The sequence below is a fragment of the Polyergus mexicanus genome, unplaced genomic scaffold (genome assembly GCF_030449975.1).
Source record: "Polyergus mexicanus isolate NDT 795.1 unplaced genomic scaffold, iyPolMexi1.0 SCAF_3, whole genome shotgun sequence".
Classification (NCBI taxonomy): Eukaryota; Metazoa; Arthropoda; class Insecta; order Hymenoptera; family Formicidae; genus Polyergus; species Polyergus mexicanus.
In genome coordinates, this window is record NW_027223323.1 from 8,499,994 (window position 1) to 8,520,341 (window position 20,348).

The window sequence follows — 20,348 nt, forward strand, 5'->3', positions numbered from 1 at the left end:
TAAAGCTCGTTGCACGGGATACATAGAGAGAAAGAGAGGGAAATGGAGGCCTGCTTTGATCGCAATTCCAATATTCTTTAATAAATTTTTTTAAGAAAGAAAAAAGGGAATATGTCTCGGAAAAAAGACCCTATATTTTCAGAACGCATGATGAATTCACAATTCTTTTATTTTCAACTTTACAGATGACAGGCCAAAAAAAAAAAAAAAATGCAAATCCCGAATAAATTCCACCCTTTGAGATTTTTTCCAGCTTCCGTTATTTAATCATGTTAAATTATTAGATCAATCATGCGTGATTTAATTGGACTTTAGCAACACTTACAGCTCAATTGTGTCAGGATATTTTTTTTTTTTTTCCGATATCTTTACAAATGATTCACGCGAGATACAATGGATTCGTGTAAATTACAAGTCCATGTGTATGCATCACGCCCACTTATCGCAAATACCGTTTAACGATATCGCATAATGAATTGTTCGTATTTACAAAGAGAATCGAGTTGATCAATTATTCATGCGTTCGCGTTGCCTATTGTCCGTAATGTTGAAATAATTTGATTTTAAATAAATATTTTGCAGCTGTAATTAGAGAAAATCTTTGCTGTTTGTATGAAAATTAATTTCCTCGCTTGGCAAATCGAGGATTTCATTTATTTAATCATCCCTCGAAATAACTTTTCTTCCCAAAAAATTCACTCCATTGTCTCGATTTATGAAAATTAAAACTGATATATTTTTATCTTATCGAGACGGATCTTATAATTTAATCAAAAATATAGGGCATATTTTCCATAATCTCTCTTCGATCTTGTTAAGGATGACACGAGCGTAGGAGGACAGACGAAGGGATAGGGATTGACGGAGAGATAATTGCGACGAGGATTTCTCTGGATTATTCTTTTGATGCGATAACCGAAATTAATTGACGCGAATACGCGCGATACATCCTGTATACGTCGCAAGTATACATATAATGTCCGCAGTCTAGATTCTAACAGGCCGGATTCTATACTCCGTCAGCGGATTCTTCGAGGTTTCGTGACGAGTGCGCACCTCGTGCGTGCGTGCGTGCGTGCGTGCGTGCGTGCGTGCGTGCGTGCGTGCGTGCGTGCGTGCGTGCGTGCGTGCGTGCGTGCGTACCCGAGATGCACCCGAGCGCACATATATTACTTGCACATGCGCACGCCGAATTGCAGGACATTAAACCCCGATTGAATGTAGATTCGTGCTCGAACGAGCGCGACGAATCGAAGGCGAGGCTCGCTGCACCGAGTTCAGCGAAGAGAAAGAAATCTTCTTGACACAGCGATGACACAACGTCCCATTGACTTTTGATACAAACTTTACAATGTAAGTTATTTGTACATGGAAGAGAGGGATATTCTGTCTCGATCTTTTGTATCATTCTTCTTTCGTATCGATGGGAATGAAACGGAGGCTGTGTATAATCTCGTTACAATCGATTAAATATATTTTAATTTAATGCGTTTAAATTTTATATATAATAAGAAAAAAAAGGCCTTGATGTATTTAATTATTTAAATTAACGATCATAACGCGATCTCCAAATTTGTCATTTTGAAAATTTTATCTTTTTTTTTTTTCGGGAGATAAAATTTTTCAATCGGATAACATTTGATTCAAAGCATGCAAAATCTAAAATGAGAAAGGAAAGATTAAGTATTGTGTTTGTAGGAACATCATTAAATATTTTAAAATTTAAATTTTATAGACAGATGTATGTTTAAGAAATACACGGATTTCCTTTTCTCAAGAATGCTAATGCAAAATGATGTTAAAAGAGTCTGAATCGTGCAAATTAGATTACGCAAAATTTCATTCCGAGAAGGAGGCGTCCGATAATTTGCAGCGCGTAATCGAATTAGCGCTACGATGTGGCACAGAAAGGAAGGAAGGTCAATGGCTTTCGAGCGTGACACGAAAAATCGAATGGTGACGGGTCGTCATAATTACGACGCGTCACTCGTTATACCGAGTGAATGAAAGAAAACCGATTAATAATACTGGTACATTCATTCGTAACGTGAACTCGTGACGTGGAATAGAGTTTCTATTTTCCTGAGTAGAAAATCGAAGAGAATTAAAACTTTATCGCCAAAGAAATGTATTAAAAATTTGAGATTGAAGGAAAGAAGCTTAAGCCGATATGTATTGCCTCGTTGTGATATCCGTGATGTAAATAATACTTTTCTAAGAAATATGTACGATCGATATTTTTATCGATTGTCGAGGTTCTTGCTCCGATTCCAGCCGGAGGAAAGTATCGGAAATAAAAATTGCGTTTCCGTTCACCGACGTTTAACGAGCCAGACGTTCGTGCATTAGCACGATCTAGCGTTAATTAATTTAGCGTTTACCTTAAACGTTTCGCTAATTCCCTTCCATATCGCAGTCCGCTTAGAGATCGTGTCTCGCGCGTGTGTATTCTTAACCGCTCGGTGCACATTAAGCGCACGTTTCCTTGTTTTCGTAAAATTTTGCGTAACGATTATTTTCTCGCGCGTTTGTGTATATATAAATTATTTATAATATTCTCAAAAATAGAAAATTAATCGAACGCTACTTCTTTTTTCATTCATTTATATTTGATTATTTCTATATTTTTATCCCGAGAAATGTCATCGTCGATTCGTTCGAGATTCCTTGAAGAAGAAAAAAAAAAAAAAAGTCCTTGAAAACAGATGCGAATATACATATATTTAAGGTATGTCCACGTGCGCTTAAAATTTTGCATAATTTACGAACAATCGGGAATTGTAGAGCACCTTCATCGATGTGACGGTCTCTAAACGAGGAGAGATGAGAGAATTGTCGCGTCGTGAATTACAGAGGCCTCGAGAGATTTCCCTTCACCGGAGAATATCAATCGTCTGCCGTGGCCTTGTACTGCGTACTACGCGAGCCCGGTATACGATGAGAGTTGGGTGGCTGCTGAATGACACTGGCTGTTGGTACATATTGTATATGTGTCGCACGCGGCGTTCGTTGATCCGCGCGAGTTGATCCAATTAGCCATCCAGGCCGTACCGTGTCCAAGATTTCTTCCTCTGGACGCGCCGACGACCTATCCTACAATTGACTTATAACCGATCGTGCCTGTCTTTCGGATCGTTATTAGAAAATAATGCGCTCGACGAAGAGAATGCGTACTAAAAAAAAAAATTAAAAAAAAAGTACATTTTTCTTCTTATATTTCTGCCCATTATTATCTCGCTTGACAATTTTTTAAGAAAAATATCACAAAGAAAGTGTTGTAAAAAAAATACTTTCCTTTTATTAGAGACATCCTTACAGGGAAGAAAAGACGGATAAGAATAATCGACTTATGAAATGGAATTTACGTAAATCATTTAAAATAATTTTTTTTTCTTTTTTTCATTGGATTATATTTAGTGTGGTATTAAAATGCCTTTCATCAAATGGCCTATCAAATTTGCCGGTGATATTTTTGCTTGTAGGACACGTGGAGAAAGAAAAATGTAACGAATATTTGTCTCTCAGATACTCGAGCTATCAATCGAGCAGACCTAGAATCCAATCGATCGTGTGATAAACGTGCCTGCACTAGTTGCTTCGCATATTATATATATATATATATATATATATACATATATGTGTGTATGTGCATACCAGCCTCTCTTGTTACTTATGCGCCTTCACTTGACGCCATTCGAGACCGTGTATCTTGATTCGATCTCAATAAATAATTGTCGCGATAATGATGGACGGGAAATGGTTTCTCGCGATGCCTACTTAATTTACCTAATTATCGGTTTCGATAGTCTACTATCAGTGACTACGTTACTATTCGATCGCAACGATCTTCTGGTGGCGATAACGAAATTGTACAGTAACATCGTCTTCGGAGACATCCGGCTCTCGCTCGAGAGGGCTGGGTATATAAGGTATTTTTCCCTTTGACGACGATATTTTATTTATCCGACGCGATGGACGGGGTTGCGTTATCTTGAGATGCACGACGCTGTTGATGCAGCAGCGGTACTTATGACTGGGCTATTGCACCGTCTGGTACGAACAGCATTGCTGAAAGAGCATCCGCCTCTCACGCGAGCGCGAAGGTGAACGCCGATGTCATAGGATGCATGTGTGTGTTTCATATATACGTTACTTAACAATACATTATATCATTACTGAAGCTTGCTATTATGTAGATACACCTGCGATCACAGCGGATGATGAATGGACCGACCGCTGATAAATAATCATAACCGAATATCTACGCTTGTTTCTGTGTAATTTTTCATCGGAGTATATACTTTATTACAGTATACTACTTTATTACAGTTTATTATTACTCTGTGCATAAATTAAAATAGTCTTGAAGACAAGCGTTTCTCGGGAGAAAAAAAAAAAAAAAATCTTGCGCATCTTGAAAAGTTGGAGAAGAATTAATTTTAAATGTTTCTACTGTTTATTTAGCCATTTTTCTAAACAATTGCTTTTCTTATGCAAAATAAAATATATTTTTCCATTTTTCTCTTTCGTGTTCGTGTTCACTGAAGCACATATAAGGAACTTTGAAATCTCAGTTTTGAATGTCGCGAAGAAAAAAGCATCTACTATCGAGCAAATATAGTACAGCACTTTAAGAAATTGAACCCGCTTAATTTCACTTGTCCGGATTTAACGATGGATAAATCGCCTCCGAACGCGCGAATAGATATAATTTTCAAGAAATTGATTCAAGAAGAGTATTGGTCACAGATTTCGAGAGATGTGACGGAGTATTATCTTCGTCTTTGCTCGACGATCGATGAAAGTTCATTGCCGTGCGATGTGAAAATAACGCGTCAAGGAAGGAAGGAAGGAAGAAAGAAGGAGAAGAGAAAGAATATGTCGAGCACGAGTGCATCACGTGTGAATATCGCTATCTGTCTTCGATATTTGCATTCCTACTCCGCAATGCACATTCCCTCCCGACTGCTGTCGGTGCTCTGCTCGTACCAGGCCGCGCGGCCTGGTACGAGCGCTGCACTTCCAAGCCGTACCTCCTCTCCTCTCCTCTCCTCTCTAGTGCCATCAGTCTCTCTCTCTCTCTTATTCTCATTGTCTCCCTCCCCCTAATCGGCAACCGCTTCTCTTCTCTCACAGCTCTTTCTTTCTTCATCCATGTGTATATATGTATATATATATATATATATATATATATATATATATATATATATATATATATCTTTCTCTTTCTTTTTCTTTTTCTCTCTGTCTCTCTTTCTGGATGACTCTTCTCTTGTGATGACGAACGTGGCTTACTTACACATCTATACTCTCACCTCCTCCTCTGATCTCCTCACTTTCCTTCGCGAATTCGACGATTTATGGTACGTTTCTGAATGTCGCAGTGAAATACGAGATCTCTGATTGATGTGTATACACGGTTTTAACAATTGTCTATTTATATAAACAGATGATATCTTGTCAATATGTATATTACAGTTTAATTTTCGAGAAATTAAACTGTATTTTTTTCACTTTTTCTATTAATTTCGGAGAATTACACGAATCTTTCCCGAATAACGTTATATTGACAAATATAATCTTGAAAAAATCGTTAAAAAGTATTATATTATATTATTTTCTATTATTTATACATTTTTACATTTATATTGTATTAACGAATACGTACAAGGATATTCGTACTTCAAAAGACGCGCGTGACATTTTCTATCTACGTATATCGCGCGAGAGAGCGAGCGTAACAGTTTTTTCTTTTTTTTTTTTTTCATTTTAACATTAATCCCGACGATTGCACGGCGATGGCAGGATCGTTTTCTCGTCCAAGGACAATGTATCAAGGATCCTGCCGCGACGGGAAAGTCTCCGTAAACGGGCCGTGATTGCCATTGCGAATAGATCCTTTTAAGAGAAGAGAGATTATATTCCCTTTCAAAACGCGAAATATGTATAAGCTTGGAAACGCACGATATATAATATAAATGCGAGTCACACATACATACAAGGAAAGCTCATTAACTCTCCATGAGGATACACTTGGAAATTATCCTTCTTTATTTAGAACGTTAATGAACGGGAAAAATTAAGACAATGGATGTAAATCTCCCGGAGTCTCACATTTTCATAAAAAAAATTAGAAAATATAATTTTCTCCATTTATTAGATATTTTAATCGTAGTTATTGAGATATTTTATAATGGTTCAGTGTGTGTGTATTATTTTATAGTTATATTCTCAGAGAATTAGAATTATTGTAACTGCATTATTTATTTATTTTTTTCGAGATTATATTTTTAGAATATAAAAAATATTTCGATAATTGTTCCTTTCGAAACTCTTGCTAAACATTGCTTCAGATGATAGTATTTAGAATAGATAATATTTAGAAAATCGAGTTGTTTTTTTTTTTAATTCTCAAAATAATCGTCCTTGATTTTTATTATTAGAGAATGTTAATGCGCATCGCATAATACAAGAGAATTCTTAGAAGAATGGAAATTATCTTTTGTTTACTTCGTTTTTAAATAATCATCTCGTTAAAGAGAGAGGCTCTTTTTTTTTTTTTTTTTTTTATCAATGCTAATAATTCAAACGATGGATCGAGTTGCACGATGATGCTATTCGAATATCAACGGCGACGTATTTGCATAACGATATTCGTAAAAAATTCCGCGTCGTTATGCAAATGATCCCTCATTAGTCAAAAGATAGACAAAAGCCACCTGTAAACAAATGCTGAGAGACGAAGCGCATCAGCTTCTTATCGCGTCTTTTCTTATCTCGTCTCGCGAATGCTGCGTAGCAAATTTCAGATCGTTTTATTTTAAAGCATCATCGTATTATGTTTGGAATTTTTTCTACCGAATAAAATTCAAATTTAAAATTTTCTTAAAATTCTTCATATATATTTTAATAATTATATAATTAATATTATATTTTAATTTTAAATTAATTTTTATATTCTTAATCTCGATAGAAATTATTTTTTTACACATTCTATACCTTTACATATAGTTAATTATAAATATTAATTTAAATTCTGTTAAAGTACAGTTTATACTATGCGAAATTAAATATAGATTCAGATTTTACTATTCTAGCATCGATTATTAGTTCGAACGAAAAGTTGTTCATTTTGTATAGTTTTCGATTGAAAAAGTCACTTGGAAAAAAAAAAAAAATTATTTTACACTACACGTATTCAGCGAGATTTCGGGATTCAAACTTCACTTGCGGGGTTTCTTGCCGTAACACGAGATTCAATTTCCCTCTGGTATCTTATGATACCGCGAACAATCGAGGTGACGAAATATGCAAAAGTTCATTGGGTCTGAGGATTCTCTCGGGCCAATCGAGGAATTCTGCCTTCTAATTCTATCCTGCGGTTACACCTAGAAACGATGGCAATTCTCCGGCGGCAGGCATTGAACCTTTCACCTATCACGGCAGCAATATTGCTTCTCGGCCGATCCCTTCATGCACTATGCTTTCTGTTACAGGCGATGGCTGCGGGAATAACATGTTCAGGTGCAACGACGGCAGATGCATACAATCGATCCTCGTGTGCGATTATCGCGGGGACTGCGACGACAATAGCGATGAAATGCAGTCGTGTCGTAAGTATCGGAATCTCTTCCCTTGTCGTCGACCTTAAAATAGCCAGAATTAAACATAATTTTTATTACGCCTCGCGGTGATTCCAGGATTATTAGTTGCGTTGTTACGACTCGAGTTACATTGGAAATACCGCACAACGTGTAACAGTAGATATGAATCTCTCAGAGAATCTCTCAGTCGGTCTTCCAGATAATACGTTTTTGTGCGATTGAAATCGATTCACGAAGTATTAGTCTAGAAGAAAATGCTTTGAGAAACATAACACTTTATAGCCGAGTTTGCAATTTGCATAAATTAAGTGAGTCGTTTTATAAATTACTACTTTGTCACATAGATGAGAATTATTATGATGCATCCTGTTTTGACGCGAGGAAAACTCCGCTCTCGATATTCTTTGATGATAAAAGATTCGTCATACTTTATTATCGTTATATTATTATATTTAATTTTATTTTAAATTACATCATATTCTCCCATAATATCGATAAATACATAGTTTGTAAAGAGCGACTAGATTTTTGAGGAAATTGGAGCATGTCTTCGAACGCGCAATTTAATCGAAAAGAATGCTCCACTACTTGCGCTGATGAATAATTAATGATGAAGTGCTTCGTTAAGTAATAATAAAGAGGGATGCGTGTGTGTATAATTCTCGATCGCTCGCTGCCCCCATTACTCGGTTCGCGGTGAAAGAACTTTCAGAATGAAGCCATCGCCTTCATTCAGTATTCCCGGCCGTCAAGTATTGTATTTAATGGCGTTACGGCCTGTGGATATCCCGAGGAGGGACACACGCGTGAAAAAAAAAATGTATATTTTTTTTTTCACGTAATTTATATCGTATCGCCATAAATTAAGGTCGTTAAGAATTTTGATGTCACCGTCGAAAAAAATTGCATCTCGAACCTTAATTAAAAATTCAGGCGGAAACCGAATCGTGCGAATAGTCTGACGTTATTATACAGATTTTGTAGGATGCCTCGCGATTTTTTGAGGGGGCGAATTTTGTTCCGAACCGTTGAATTCGATTTTAAAATAGTTATACATATATGTCATCGCGGCCTTGATGCGAGCCGCATTTTTGAGCGCGCTCTTCCTGTTTGCCCGTCGACTCGTTCCAACGAACGGAATAAACTCGACTCGAACTGTATACGGCTTACAGTGAATCTCTCGCGTGCCGGAAGTGCCTCGACGAAAATCCGAGGTTTCCTCTCGGAAGTGCTCAGTCTCTTTGTCCAGCGTATTTTTTTCCATGTGGCCGATTACGTGATCGCTTTTTGTGATTGAGCTCCTTATCGTCGGATTTACGTTGCAGGAAGCGTAATGCAATTTGTGCGTTGCATTATTCTTCTGCGCAAACAAGGATGAACCCAATGTCATTTGGGGACTTGGGAAGCGGAAGGAAGGAAAATATCTCATTTGTTCAAAACAGGAGAAGCTTTAAAGTATCCCTTTGGGAATAGCTTATAAGAAATAACGCGAGGGATATATGATCTCTAAAAAAATTATTCTCCAAAGGGAAATCTTTAATCCTAAGGTATTGAACTTCAGCTTTCTAATGCGTCTTCTTAGATTGCGTGGATTTTACGAATATATATTCTTTTTAGACTCAAAAAATTTTTTGTTACGAACAAAAGATATTGGCCAGAATTTTTCTTTCTCCTCGAAATTTTCTCCTCTTCCTAGATCGCGAAACGAAGCAGCGGCCGTTTGTTATGCGGGTGACAACGCTAAACCGGAAGCAAGGCTATGACCCTCTTTCGAGAACGGCGTGCTTGAAGTACCGCGTGTCATTCGATGAAACGGACCCACTGGCACGATTGTATCTCGTTTTGCGCGGAATCGGTTCCAATCTCGCGAACTAGACTTTGCTCAATATATTGTATATGTATCTCCTTTCCGATCGCTTTAATCTGTTGCACGAATCTCGTTTCTTCTTTTTTTCAGCCAGAATTTACTTCAATATCTCGAAACTCTCTTGATAAATAGATATGAATTTTTCGAAAGGTTTAGAGAGCAATAGCGGGGAGGACAAAGTTTCTAATTCATAATTTTATAAAAAATTCTGTCTGAAGATACAAGAAGGAAAGTGTCTTGAAAAATATTCTTACGTTGATATTTGGAAAAGAAGTAGAATTGGAGCGATCGGATCCCGGTGGCGATTGTCGGACCATCCGGTAATAAACGATCGGGGGAGCTTCCCTCAATCGCTCGACGAATCGACGACGGCCGGCTGATTTTATGCCGGTGCAATTATAGCACCGGTGCGATCTGTTGCGCTCTCCCGTTGCACGAACGAATCTTCGTACATTGCTGTTGCTGGAATTTTGCAGCAGCAGTTTGTGATACACAGTACCTGCGAACATCTTTTTACACTGGCTTTTTACGCGGATAAAGGAATACTACGCTGATAAATATTCAACGAGGAAGCTCCCTCTTTCACGTCTGCGAAATATCACGAATCTCTGATCAGGTTGAAGACAATAGGAATTGTTAGAGATATATTTCGGGTGTCTGAAAGAAATTAAATAATTCAACGTACGAACAGTTATAGTAATTAAGACAGCCATTGTGTGCAAATATTGAATTAATTAAATGAAAATAGTTTGAGACTCAAAATAACTCCAAATCAATTTATCACATTAAAAATTGACAGATTCAATCATCCTAATATTTGACATTCTTATTATCGCAGGCACAGATTACTATTAATTTAGATTCTATTAATTTCTTAATCTTGGGTTTCAGCGCCGCCCGATTGCGAGATTGGCCAGATTACATGTGGCCAGTACACTTTCAACAAGACATACTGCATACCTCCGCATCAACGATGTGACATGACCGTCGATTGTGTCGACGGCACCGACGAGGACGGCTGCAGTGAGTATAATTTGCAATTATCCTTGTCGACGTTAATCCTTTCCGTTTATTTTTATCGCATCGTGATAATCGGATCAATCGTGGAAAAATCTCGGCAAAAATTACGCTCCTATAAAAACATACACAACTGCGATACGAGTCTTCGAGTCTTCGTAAAATTAAGTAACTTCCTCGAAAATCACAATAAAATTAACGACACTTATAAGGTAAATTTATTCTTAGAAAACATTTATGGAATTTTTTCCAAGAGCATTGAATTAAAATATGATTTGTCTGTCAATCGAAAACGATGTGCAAAAATCGGAAATAAAATTCGTCGCGATATAGCGCGTGGTACGATCGATTATTTTACGAATAACTTTGTGCAAAACTATATATATTTTTCTCTTTTTTAGATCTACAATATAAACGGAAGCGTGCAAAGAAATTCACTTATTGACGATTGAGTGATCTCGTGAATATCGATCGCGTTCTTTCAGAGACATTATCAATTATTGCTGTGTCGAGAAACATGACATGATAATATTATCGACGCTGACAAGGCCGCTCGCATAGGAGCATGGCTAAATAGCTGCTACGTAGCGATTAGACAGATTCTTCTTCGTGTTAGAATCACCAAATTATCAGCGCCGGCGTGAGATTGTGAAAATGATGATAGAGATTTAAAAACATTTTACTTGCGCGCTGCTGACAAGTCGCTTCTCGTATCGCTCTCTCTCTCTCTCTCTTTCTCAATGCATGCGTTGCAATATTCTAAAAAAAAATGTAAGAGCGTGCATTTTTAAATTATATCTCAGTTATTATCGTAATTATTTCTCCATTATTTCATAGAATGACATTTGAAGTTTTTGAAAAGAATGGAGAGGCAATATTTTTTTTTCATCAAGACGTTCCGTAACTGTAATAACTCCACCGTGATTTAAAAAATTCGCAAGCTTCGTTCCTCTTATTTTTCTCGCCATTCTTATCTTAATATCGCACGAGGTAAGCGAGGAAAGTCACGTTCCGAATTATCGGGCTCGTTTTTCGTGCGTTTATCAGCGGTGCGAGCGTGTCGCAACAGGTGATACATCGTGATACGGTCGCGCATTATGGTTCGTAGTTAATGCGAATTATCACGCGAAACTCTGGTCGGACCCCAGAAGCGTGATCGACTCAAGATCGGGCTTTTGACGTTACGTTATGTAAAAGTAACACGTGCGCTTCGCTTGTCACGTTTTGCATTTTCAAGCGGCGCCGCTGGCGAAGATGCCTTTATCGTATATGCTGCGAAAAAGACATTAATCTTCTTCAATTCTCCACAGATTCGGAAAATAATTTCTTTCATAGACCAAATCTTGAAAAAACTTAAAGCTATTTATTTCTCAACTCTTTTATATAAGCATTAGACAAAATTACATTGATTTATATAATAGCATTTTTTTTTATATGAAAGACAAAGAAATGGCAAGAATCCGGTATGTGTTGCAGTGTACAGAAAGTGCCAGCTGGACGATTTCAGATGCGTCGGAACTACCCCGGAACTTTGCATACCCAAAGAGAAGAAGTGCGACGGTTACCTGGACTGCCGGAACGGCAGGGACGAGGAGAGATGCGATAACAACATGAAACCGGCCTGCCGGTTGGATCAATTCAGGTGTAACACCACGCAACGCTGCATCGAGCAGAACATGAGGTGCAATCACCGGGACGACTGCGGTGACAACAGCGACGAGGAACACTGCAGTGAGTTAGCTGGGTTTTTTTTTTTTTTTTCCCCATTCGTGTGATTTGCTCCTTTAGCACGTCATTATTCTTACTTCCAAGTTTCACAAAATTTCGATACGCTATTTATATTCCATTTTTATTCTTCTTTCAGTTTTTTTTTTTTTTTTAATTATGTTGAGAAAGAATCATATCCGGATATTTTTTTAACGGATATACAATTGTTTGCGGAATTAAAGTTCAAGTCGCGACAATTTTTCTAAATCGATCATCAATCAGGATCTTTGATGATTCACAGATTTTCCGCCCTGCACCAGTGACCAGTTTCGATGCGCCAATGCACTCTGCATTCCCATAGCATATCAATGTGATGGTTACAAAGATTGCCAAGATGATTCTGACGAGAAGTCTTGCACAGTGACAGTTTGCCCAGGAAACAAGTTTATGTGTCCAAAAGGTGCCCCAGATGGAAAGCCATTATGTATCAATCGATCTCAACTGTGCGATGAAAAGCAAGACTGCGAGGATGGAGCGGATGAGGAAGCAGCATGTTGTAAGTGTATTTATGCATCTCTTGTTTTATTGCCGATATTAAGTACATGAAACACCAATATAAAAGAATCACATACGTATGATCTAAAAGAGACTCTTTTTTTTTTCTCGATAATACTAGCGATCATTAGTAGTTATATAAGGCTTATTCGCGTAATAATTATGCGAAGAGCAATTAATGGGCATTAACAATATGGAAACAAATTAAAAAACACGAAGTTTCTTTATCGTATAGCGACGAGTATGTGCGGTTCACTTGGTTGTCAACATAAATGTCAAGCGTCTCTCAATGGAGGGGCTTGTTATTGTCCCGAGGGAAGAATCCTAGCCAACGATTCACGAATGTGCATCGGTAAGTTATTTAACTTGTAAGAAAAAAATTTGCGTACAAAAATTTATTCAGCAAATTAAAATCTATCCCCCGTATTTTTCTGTCTTCAGATCGAGACGAATGCTCCGAGTGGGGCTTCTGCGAACAGCTGTGCGAGAACACGGATGGTTCGTACATATGTCACTGCGCGCCCGGTTACATTCTTCACGGACGCAACAAGTGTCGCGCTCAGAACATCTCTGTCTTGGAACTTCTGCTCGCTCAGGATCGCGCGATATGGCGATTGAGCGCGACTAGCGAGGATCGCAGGATAATCGCGAACACCACCGGCGCCAGTGGAGTAGATTATCTTTACTCGCGAAATTTGCTCTTCTGGAGCGACATGAAGACGCGAAAGGTGCACTCGGAATCTTTCAACCTCGGCGTCGAGGCACCTAAAGTGGACATTAGCATGGCGGGTTCCTGGGGACCCGTGTCCATCGCGGTAGATTGGATTGGCGATAAACTTTACGTGGCAGATTCCATAGTGCAAAAAGTAGACGTTTTCGAGTTGAATGGACGTTATCATGGAATCGTTGTGGGTTCCAATCTCACCAGTCCGGCCGACATCGCGCTTGATCCCACGAGGGGCCTCATGTTCATCGCTGATAGCAAGCAAGTTCTGCGTACTAACATGGACGGTACTAATGCATTTCCTGTTGTTTCTGAAGCGGCTTACAAGGTCTCCGGTGTGGCCGTGGATATCATCGCTAAGAGGATTTATTGGTGTGACTCTCTACTGGATTACATCGAGACGGCGGACTACAGAGGTCGCCATAGGGTTATGATTCTCAGAGGTTTACAAGTGCCATCCCCAATTAGACTTACCCTCTTCGAGAACAGAATATTTTGGACAGACGGCACCAAACAAGCCGTCATGAGCGTCGATAAGACTCAGGGAGATTATTCTATCCAAAGCGTATTTAAGGTACAAAAATGATAAATAATTCCATAAATTTAACTTATGCGCGTGTGCGTATTGTGTATGAAAGTATTTAGCATATGCTTTAGCAGCAAAATGCAAGTGAAAGTCAATTTGATTTTAACGCTATTCGACTAATGAATTCTCTCTTGAATTAATTGTTGATGATCAAATATTTATTACATTAATAGTTATTATTATTCTTTTTTTTTTAAGTGGGATAAAAGATTCGAAGAACTCATATTTATATTGCAGTGTTTAATATAATAATAAATAATCTCTCTTCAGGTACGCGACGCCAAAGCTATAAAAGCCTTGCATCCGCTCTTGCAACCCAGCGTTTCCAATCCTTGCGGCAATAACAACGGTGGTTGTCAGCACATGTGCATCGTTACCGCCTCGAGCGATCAAAGCAATCGATTAGGTTATCGCTGCGCCTGCCACATTGGATGGCGATTGGCAAGCGACATGAGAAATTGCAATCTAGTGCAAGAGTTCCTCATGTATTCCCAGCAGAGATTTATTAAAGGCCGCATACTAAATCCCGTAATGGAAGGTTTTAGCGACGCCATCCTACCAGTGGTATCCAGACGGGCACGATTCGTTGGATTGGATTATGATGCGCACGATCAATACATATATTACAGCGATGTTCTTCAGGATGTCATATATAGGGTACATCAGAACGCAACCGGACGAGAAATTGTTTTGGCTAGCCAAAACGAAGGGGTTGAAGGACTTGCGGTCGACTGGGCTGCAAAAAACTTGTATTATATCGATTCGCGTAAAGGTTCGTTGATGACAAAGCTTTATTAAATCTTCAAATTTTTAAATTATTAAATCCTCAATTTATTCAAATCTTCAATTTTATTAATTTTCAAGTTGAATTAATTTGTCATATCAATTTTCGATAATCAATAGAGAGATTATAAGAAGTAAGATTTATATTTAGCTGATTGGTATTTTTTATTTTTTACAGGTACGCTAAATGTACTGAGCACTCGGAACGTCACATATCGGCGAACGCTGTTGAAAAATCTTAAACGCCCTCGCGCGATCGTGATTCATCCAAATCACGGTTACATCTTTTTTTCTGAATGGGACCGTCCGGCTAACATTAGCCGAGCTCACGCTGATGGTTCCAACCTGATCGTTTTTAGGAATCTGACCCTTGGTTGGCCGAATGGACTGGCAATTGACTTTAACAAAGATCGATTGTATTGGTGCGACGCCCTCTTAGATCACGTACAGCACTCGAACCTGGACGGCACGGACGTACGTACGGTGAATTCCAGATTGATACGACATCCGTTTTCCATCGCCATCCACGAGGATTGGATGTACATCACCGATTGGCGTCTCGATGCCATTATCCGACTGCATAAAGAAACCGGCGAGCAAGAGGCTATCTTGGTACGCGAACCCGCTACCAACAGGCTTTACGGCGTAAAAGTCTTCAGTCGCGAGATTCAAATAATGAAAGTTAATCATCCTTGCACCATTTATAATGGTGGTTGCGAAAAGCTTTGTTTCGCTATTCCGGATAACTCCTCACACTCCGATATTATCTCATTCCCTGGCATACAATCCGCACCGAGACTTATTCAAGTATGCGGATGTCCCTACGGAGAGCGTCTTCAGGACGATGGCAAAAGTTGCGCTGCGGATCCTGATGGAGAACCAGCTGTGCAGGCTTGTCCTCATACTTGGGATTTTACTTGTGCAAATCAGAGGTAATATAACAATATGTAGATGTACTTCTAGAATTGATAATTGAGATTAATTACTTTCACTCTCGTATCAATTAGTTCGTAACAAACTTCTTGAAAGAAAGAGAAAATTAAAGTTTTGTAAATTTAATTCAATTCAAGAAATATATAATTGCAACAACTTTTGACATTTTAATTCTTAACTGATCTGTTTCTAGGTGTGTTCCAAAGTCTTGGGTGTGTGATGGTGAGAATGATTGTTTAGACAACAGCGATGAAATGCAAAACTGCACAAAACCGACGTGTAGCGCTAACGAGTTTCAATGTAAATCCGGTCGTTGCGTACCGATGACATTCCATTGTGATACCGAAAACGATTGTGGCGATTATAGTGATGAGATGGGCTGTCCTAATGTTACTTGTAGCGTTAATCAATTCGCCTGCGCCAACAACCGTTGTATCCCTGCGACTTGGAAGTGTGATTCTGAGAACGATTGCGGCGACAGCTCCGACGAGGGCGAATTCTGCGCAACAAAGACTTGCTCGTACTTTCAATTTACTTGTCCGCGTTCCGGCCATTGTATACCACAGTCCTGGGTGTGCGACGGCGATAGTGATTGCTTCGATCAACAGGACGAGATGGATTGCCCACCGGTTACCTGTCTCAGTACGCAGTTTACATGCGCGGATCAAAAGATGTGCGTTTTAGCGTCGTATAAGTGTGACGGTATTAGTGATTGCAACGATGGTTCGGATGAAGTAGGCTGTCCGTCACTAGCACCGGATCAATGCAACGTCGATAAGCAATTCCGATGTGTCAGTTCTGCAATTTGTATACCGAGGAGTTGGTACTGTGACGGTACTGCGGATTGCCCGGACAAGTCCGACGAACCAGAGTCATGCGGAAAGGTCGACTGCCAGACAGGATTCTTTAGGTTTGTTGTATTTCTTAATTAAATTTTTACATTTTTACTCTTAGAGAACTTGAGTAATGAAAATTTAAAAAATGTACATTTTATTTTTGCCCAATTCGATTGATTTAAATTAATCTAATTGGATTGAGTGTCTCACAGATGCCAGAACGAGAGATGCGTATTCAAAGCGTATATTTGTGATGGTAAGGACGACTGCGGGGATGGTTCCGACGAGGACACCGAACTACATGCATGCGGTCCTCCCGCATTCAAATGCGAATCTCAACAGTGGAGATGTCCGAACGTGACAAATCTCTGTGTAAATGTGACCAGCGTATGCGATGGCAAATTAGATTGCCCTAATGGAGCGGACGAAGGACCCGGTTGTGATCTTGCCGAATGCATTCATCAAGGTGGATTATGCAGTAACGACTGCATCCGGACTCCGCTCGGAGCGCAATGTGTTTGTCCGGCTGGCGAAGAACTCATTGACGGCTACTCATGTCAGGACATGAACGAATGCGAGACGCCGGGAAAATGTTCGCAAATCTGCGTGAACACTAAGGGTAGCTACTATTGTAATTGTGTGGACGGTTACACGTTACAGAAAGATAAGCATACGTGCAAAGCATACAATCACAGTGCGGCGTTCTTGATTATTTCCAATAGACATACTATTTTGGTGGCTGATCTTCAGGATCAAGCATTGGAACGAGTTCCTATTAACGTGGAGAATGTTGTAGCGACTGCCAGTAATATGCATACTGGCACCATTTTCTGGTCCGACATGAAATTGAAGCGGATTTCGCGACTGGATCGTGGTAGCGATCCTCAAGATATCATCAGTACTGGTTTAGATTTAGTGGAAGGTCTCGCGTACGACTGGATAGGTCAAAATCTGTATTGGTTAGACTCAAAGCTGAATACGATCGAAGTAGCTAAGGAGACTGGAGTTGGAAGGATGATTCTTGTTAAGGAGAATATCACGCAACCGCGTGGAATGTGTTTAGATCCTAGTCCAGGTGCAAAATGGCTCTTTTGGACCGATTGGGGTGAGAATCCTAGAATCGAAAGAATTGGAATGGACGGAACTAATCGATCAACCATCATCAGCACGAAGATTTATTGGCCTAACGGTCTGGCGTTAGATATTGCAAATCGTAGAATATATTTCGCGGATAGCAAATTAGACTTTATTGATACTTGTCTTTACGACGGCAGCAAGAGGATTCAAGTTCTAGCTAGCTCGCATTATTTATTGCATCCTCATTCGCTTACACTCTTCGAGGATACTATGTATTGGACCGATAGACAGCTCAATCGTGTGCTTTCTGCGCATAAATTTAAAGGTTCTAATCAAATGGTGGTTTCGCATCTAATCTCACAACCACTTTCCATCCACGTACATCATCCAGTATTACAGCCTATCACTGTGAATCCTTGTGCTAACGCGTCTTGTGAACATTTATGCCTTCTATCGCCCAGTAATCCAATGGGCTATAATTGCAAATGCCAGGTAAGCAGTTATTATATAAGAGATTCTTAAATATCATCTACATTTGAAGCATATAAAATTTTTTTCTCATCCTATTTATTCTAGATTGGATTCAAATTATTATCTGAGGGACGCTGCATGGAAGAGGAGACGCCATACTTGATGGTTCTTCGGGGCTCTCAAGTCGTTGACGTTTCCTTGACACCCCGAGAAAGTAAAACTGGATATATTACGCCTATTGTTGGCGTGGAAGGCGGAAGGTTTATCGATTATGATAGAAAAGAGCGTATCATTTATTGGCTGCAAGGTATTTATATTTTATTTTTTATTAATTCTTATTTTTATTAATTATTTTATTAATTATATTTTAATAATCTCAGGTAAGGACGATGACAGCGAAAATGGTACAATTTATACCATCCCATTCAAAGGTGGTAATCGAACCGAGTTTCCCAATCCCTTCGGCGATACTGGTATTGTCGGTTCGCCCTCCACCATGGCGTTAGATTGGCTCGGTCGCAATATGTTTATCGGCAATAAGTTTGCTTCTAACATCGAGGCTATCAAACTGGACGGCAAGACGCGATTCCGTACAATTGTTTTGGCGAATGACGGCAACAGGACGTCGGTGTCTAAACCAAAAGCGATGTGTGTGGACCCCATTGACGGGCAAGTGTTTTGGGCGGACGAGGGAGGCTTCGGAGTGCCGCAGAAGATTGGACGGGTGAATATGGATGGCAGTAATCCATTGATTCTCATAGAAAAATTGGAGCGTCCTGAAGCCCTCACTATTGATATTCCTAGCAAAACGCTGTACTTTTCCTCTCAAAATCCGGCTTTCATCAAAGCCATGTCGACGGACGGTTTGAACGTCCGCACCATTCTTACCGCCGCGAATAACATAGCATTGCCCAAGGCGTTAGCCGTCCACGAATCTCGTCTGTATTATTTGGACCCGCAGCATGAGAAGATCGAACGTGTGGATCTACCTAACGGCGATAATCCGGTCACTATCATCGATAACGATTCTGAGCTTCGTACCTTAACCATTTATAAGAAACGTGCCACTGGAGCTCATCCTTGTCTTATCAACAACGGCGGATGCGAGCAACTTTGCTTGCCTGCATCTGGAGGTACTCGTGTTTGTGCTTGCGGGATGGATTATAGAAAGGTCTCCGAAATCAATTGCGAACCTTATAAGACATTCGCGGTAGTAACTCAGTTGGATGTCGCCAGAGGTTACAGTCTCAAGGACTTCAAAGAGGCCATGATACCCATCGCTGGAATTGGCCATCATATTTTACACGTAGACATACATTACGCGGGCAATTGGATATATTGGGTGGAATTTAATCGAGGCATTTGGAACGGCATCTTTAGGTAAGACAATGCTATTATCTATTTTTGCAAATATTCTGATATATAAATTTTTTGATTTACACAATTTTTCTATAAAGATATTTAATATAACAACTAAATGTACTATCCATTTTTTATTTGCATTTTAGAATACGGCCCAATGGTACGGAGTTGCAACAGATAATTAAACAAGGAATTGGTTCCAATGGAATCCGCGGTCTAGCCGTGGATTGGGTCGCAGGAAACTTATATTTTGCCAATGTCTTTCCTCATGATAACTACGTAGAGGTCTGCAGGTTGGATGGTTCCAATCGAAAAGTTCTCGTAAAGACGACTACTGACTCTCCTCGAGAGCTGGCTGTGAATCCAATCAAACGATATTTGTATTGGATCGATTATGGGCAATATCCTCGAATAGGCAAGGCATTCCTCGATGGTAGCAATTGGTCCCCCATCGTGACGTCCGGTATTAGCACACCGCGTGATTTGACGATCGATCTTGCCACGCACGATATTTATTGGGTAGACTCGAAATTGGACACTATTCAGAAAGTGTCTTATACTGGCGGAAACCGAGAAATCATCCGTAGGAATCTTCCGAATCCGATGGGCGTTGCTATTTTCGGCGGCGATGTCTTTTGGGTAGATCGAAATTTGGCTACCGTTTTCAAGGCGAGCAAACTGAAGGGCAACACCAGTTTTCCAATTTCTGTCAGGACGAATCTGCAGAAGCTCAGGGATATCGCTATCTTTGATCAAAGCAGCCAACCATCGGATCCTACGAATCCTTGCTCACCGGTATTGAAATAAATTGCAATTTTACATGTAT

The 20,348-nt window shown here is 39.5% G+C and overlaps 1 protein-coding gene across 1 annotated transcript in view; it reads left to right on the forward strand.

Annotated features, from left to right (window-relative positions):
* Mgl (low-density lipoprotein receptor-related protein megalin) overlaps positions 1 to 20,348 on the forward strand; it is a 37,235-nt gene that overhangs the window by 6,988 nt on the left and 9,899 nt on the right. Inside the window, exons 2-14 of the mRNA XM_070292820.1 lie at positions 7,497 to 7,613; positions 10,363 to 10,494; positions 11,965 to 12,219; positions 12,497 to 12,751; positions 12,986 to 13,102; positions 13,192 to 14,048; positions 14,331 to 14,832; positions 15,022 to 15,775; positions 15,970 to 16,686; positions 16,825 to 18,181; positions 18,266 to 18,467; positions 18,541 to 19,540; positions 19,669 to 20,317. Of these exons, the coding sequence (XP_070148921.1) occupies positions 7,497 to 7,613; positions 10,363 to 10,494; positions 11,965 to 12,219; positions 12,497 to 12,751; positions 12,986 to 13,102; positions 13,192 to 14,048; positions 14,331 to 14,832; positions 15,022 to 15,775; positions 15,970 to 16,686; positions 16,825 to 18,181; positions 18,266 to 18,467; positions 18,541 to 19,540; positions 19,669 to 20,317 (6,914 nt within the window). The remainder of the gene's footprint in view (positions 1 to 7,496; positions 7,614 to 10,362; positions 10,495 to 11,964; positions 12,220 to 12,496; positions 12,752 to 12,985; positions 13,103 to 13,191; positions 14,049 to 14,330; positions 14,833 to 15,021; positions 15,776 to 15,969; positions 16,687 to 16,824; positions 18,182 to 18,265; positions 18,468 to 18,540; positions 19,541 to 19,668; positions 20,318 to 20,348) is intronic.